Source organism: Adiantum capillus-veneris, chromosome 28 (genome assembly GCF_014529385.1).
Source record: "Adiantum capillus-veneris isolate H3 chromosome 28, ASM1452938v2, whole genome shotgun sequence".
In the NCBI taxonomy this organism is placed as follows: Eukaryota; Viridiplantae; Streptophyta; class Polypodiopsida; order Polypodiales; family Pteridaceae; genus Adiantum; species Adiantum capillus-veneris.
Window position 1 is genome coordinate 45,766,452 of NC_140958.1, and position 2,866 is coordinate 45,769,317.

Below are 2,866 nucleotides of genomic sequence, written 5' to 3' on the forward strand. Positions count from 1 at the left end.
AATGGTCTACTTCCTGATGAGTTTACTCTTGAAAAATTGATTTGGAGAGAGAGAGAGAGAGAGAGAGAGAGAGAGAGAGAGTCTTAACACACAATGTGATGCACCAAGACCTCTTTACATACATCCTATTGACCTTTCAGTTTCACTTCCAAATTAATTAGTCCTTCAATTTCTATGCTTTATTCTCCTCCCCCCCTCCTCTCTTTTACATGATTTTCTTTTTTCGAACGGGTAGGACATGATTATACAACCAAAATTTCGTCGAAACTTCAAAGCTATTTATCTCCATCATGAATTATATAACTTGAATTTTGGCCTTGCAAATTAAAGTCCAATGAAACTTTAACAGAGATTTTTCATTTTCATCAATTAAATTAACTCTATAAACCAGGATGTGTGAGCATTGAATTGGTGATAATTCAATTTTTCCATGCTAAACAAGATTATACATGGGCTTGCATTGCTCTTCAACTTAGAAATCAAACTTCGAGGCCGTATTTATCGATAAGCATATCGTCTCCTTGCGCTCTCCAATCACAATAAGATTGACATGTAGCAATGGAAGGGCCATTAACAGTGAAAGACAACACAAGGCCAGCTTGCCAAGAACTATTAGCACATGCAATGGACAAGATTCTGATTTGAGCCAACCCTAGCATGATGGAGGGAGGGGATCAAAGAGATCGATGCGAAGACTCCAATCAAAACAAGGCATCTGTAGACAGATGTAGGCACCGCCATTCATTGCATGAGAAAAAGCAAAGGTTTTCCGTTGTACACGGGCTAAAATTTCGTCAGCATACACCCCTTTTCTACCGAAAGGCAGAGCGAATAAAAGCACATCACTTAAAAGTTTGCAATTTCTTGAGTGTCATTTTATCAGAAGAACAATTTGTCCTAAAATTACAAGAAATGCATGTAGTTGGTAATGTGGACAGTTTCGATTTGATGAGAGGTCATGTTTGATTAGCCTGCCAGACCCCTTCTTGCACACGATAGGCCGCCCACACATGCGATGTCCTTGCTTTTAATTGAGTAATTGATGGCTCTTAGGGTGGAGTGATTTATGCACACATAGTAGCTAGAAGCTTACACATTGGCCTTTACTCACAAACAAGCTCTCTAAGGACAGACATGCCTTGCATAATTCTGAGAATTCACATGAATGCTTGCTTTCCAGGGCAAATCTGCACATAATGGAGTTAAACAGAAAAAGGGGCGTTTGTGTGTATGTGTGTCTGTGTGAGAGAGAGAGAGAGTTTGAAGATTTCCCTACTCGTGCGCACGCACACACACACACACACACACTCACACACACACACAGAGGAAGAGTAGTATAGAGAGGTACCAGGATCTGACGAATTGGGCGACCATACGAGAAAGCAATCATTCCTCTTCTGAGGGCTCGAGCAAGGATCGAAATGAGATCAAGCCGATGACAAGAAGCAGAATGAGGACAAGGCCAACAGAGGAGCCGCCCACACGGTGGATCGACCCGGCGTCAGCGTTGAATTGGAGCTGGGTAGAGCCGAGGAAGCGGACGAGCAGAAGCAGCAGCAGAGGGCTCAACATGAGCAGGGGATTCATCTCCTCCCACTCGGGCAGCCATGGCTCGCCCTCCTCAGGGATCAGCATGGGAATGCCGAGAATGGTGAGCACGATGACGAGGATGAAGATGGTATGCGTCGGAGTGGGCGACCCACCACCGTCCGCCATAGCCCTTCCTGCTTAGCTAGCCTCGTCTCTGTAGGTGTCTGCGTTTCTCTTGCTCTCGGATTGAACACAGAGACTCTCTCTCTCTCTCTCTCTCACACACACACACACACACACACACACACACACACACGCACGCACGAACCTCGCAATCGACGCGAGGTGAGATGCAGTCGCTTTGTGAGCTTGGTTGTGGTGATGATGGGGAAAAGGACCATGTGTTAGGCTAGTGTCAAGGGCCACTATAAATCTCAATTATTCAATCTTTATTCCCAATCTACTTACATACAGCCCACAAGTCCCTCTCAATTCTTCTACTACCTATCCAATGAGCAGTGTGTCTCCATCTATTCAGCATAGTGTCTTCATCTCCCTCAATATTTCCTTTGTCTAACTCCTTTGATTATGCCATAATCATTCGCAAACTAAGGTCGGGTTCACACGACGACGGTGGAAACTCTTCCTGCTACTCTTTCTTTGTTCTACCACCGCTGTACCCCGCTCACACAAAGCGAAAGATGATGACATCACCATCAATTCCATTGGCGTGGGGAAAAGGGTCCAGCTGTTCCAACCAATCAACTCTCAAAGCGAAGGCAACACATAAATGTTATGCGCGGGGGGGGGGCTCGGAAGATGGAAGGTGGGTCCAATAGTTGCGAAACTTTCTTTGCATCCAATTAGGCTATGGTCACGCGAGGCTTAGTTCTCCGTAGATCAGTCGATAGGCCCTGACGCATGGCAGCTTTCCAACGCTTCTCACCGGCTTAGTACGCCAACTATGCCTAAATAGGCATAGTCACAAAATTATGCCGGTGTACTCCCGGTCAACTCTCTCTCTCTCTCTCTCTCTCTCTCCTACCTGCGCCTTGCTTTTTCGCTCTCTACCTGTTGCCGGCGGTGGACGCTCTGCGCTGCTGTCAGTAGCTGTCGAAGCTCAGTGAGAACTAAGCCTCGCGTGACCATGCTCTTAGATTCTGCCTGCTCAACCAACGCTCCTTTCTCTCCTCTGCCTGCGCCTCGTCTGAACCTAGCCTTATTGTGAATCACTACTACTTCCATCCGTGAATGTGCTAAAACAACATAGATAAGAATTGCCATACCGTCATGGCACACTTGCAAAATACATATCTGACAACACCCGTAATGTATG

General features: G+C 45.9%; 1 protein-coding gene across 3 annotated transcripts; it reads right to left on the bottom strand.

Moving 5' to 3' along the window:
• Positions 1-337: 337 nt before the first annotated feature.
• LOC147420369 (uncharacterized) lies at positions 338-1,939 on the bottom strand. Of its 3 annotated transcripts, none has more exons than XM_086504894.1 (2): positions 1,349-1,939; positions 338-528 (listed from the first exon to the last, which is right to left on the bottom strand). In XM_086504894.1, exon 1 carries the CDS (start codon positions 1,714-1,716, stop codon positions 1,387-1,389), a length of 330 nt encoding a protein of 109 aa, XP_086361020.1. In that variant the 5' UTR covers positions 1,717-1,939; the 3' UTR covers positions 338-528; positions 1,349-1,386. The 3 variants fall into 3 exon arrangements, with proteins under 3 accessions (XP_086361020.1, XP_086361018.1, XP_086361019.1); XM_086504892.1 differs by having other exon boundaries at positions 338-715; positions 1,349-1,938; XM_086504893.1 differs by lacking the exon at positions 338-528 and adding an exon at positions 843-1,187.
• Positions 1,940-2,866: the final 927 nt, after the last annotated feature.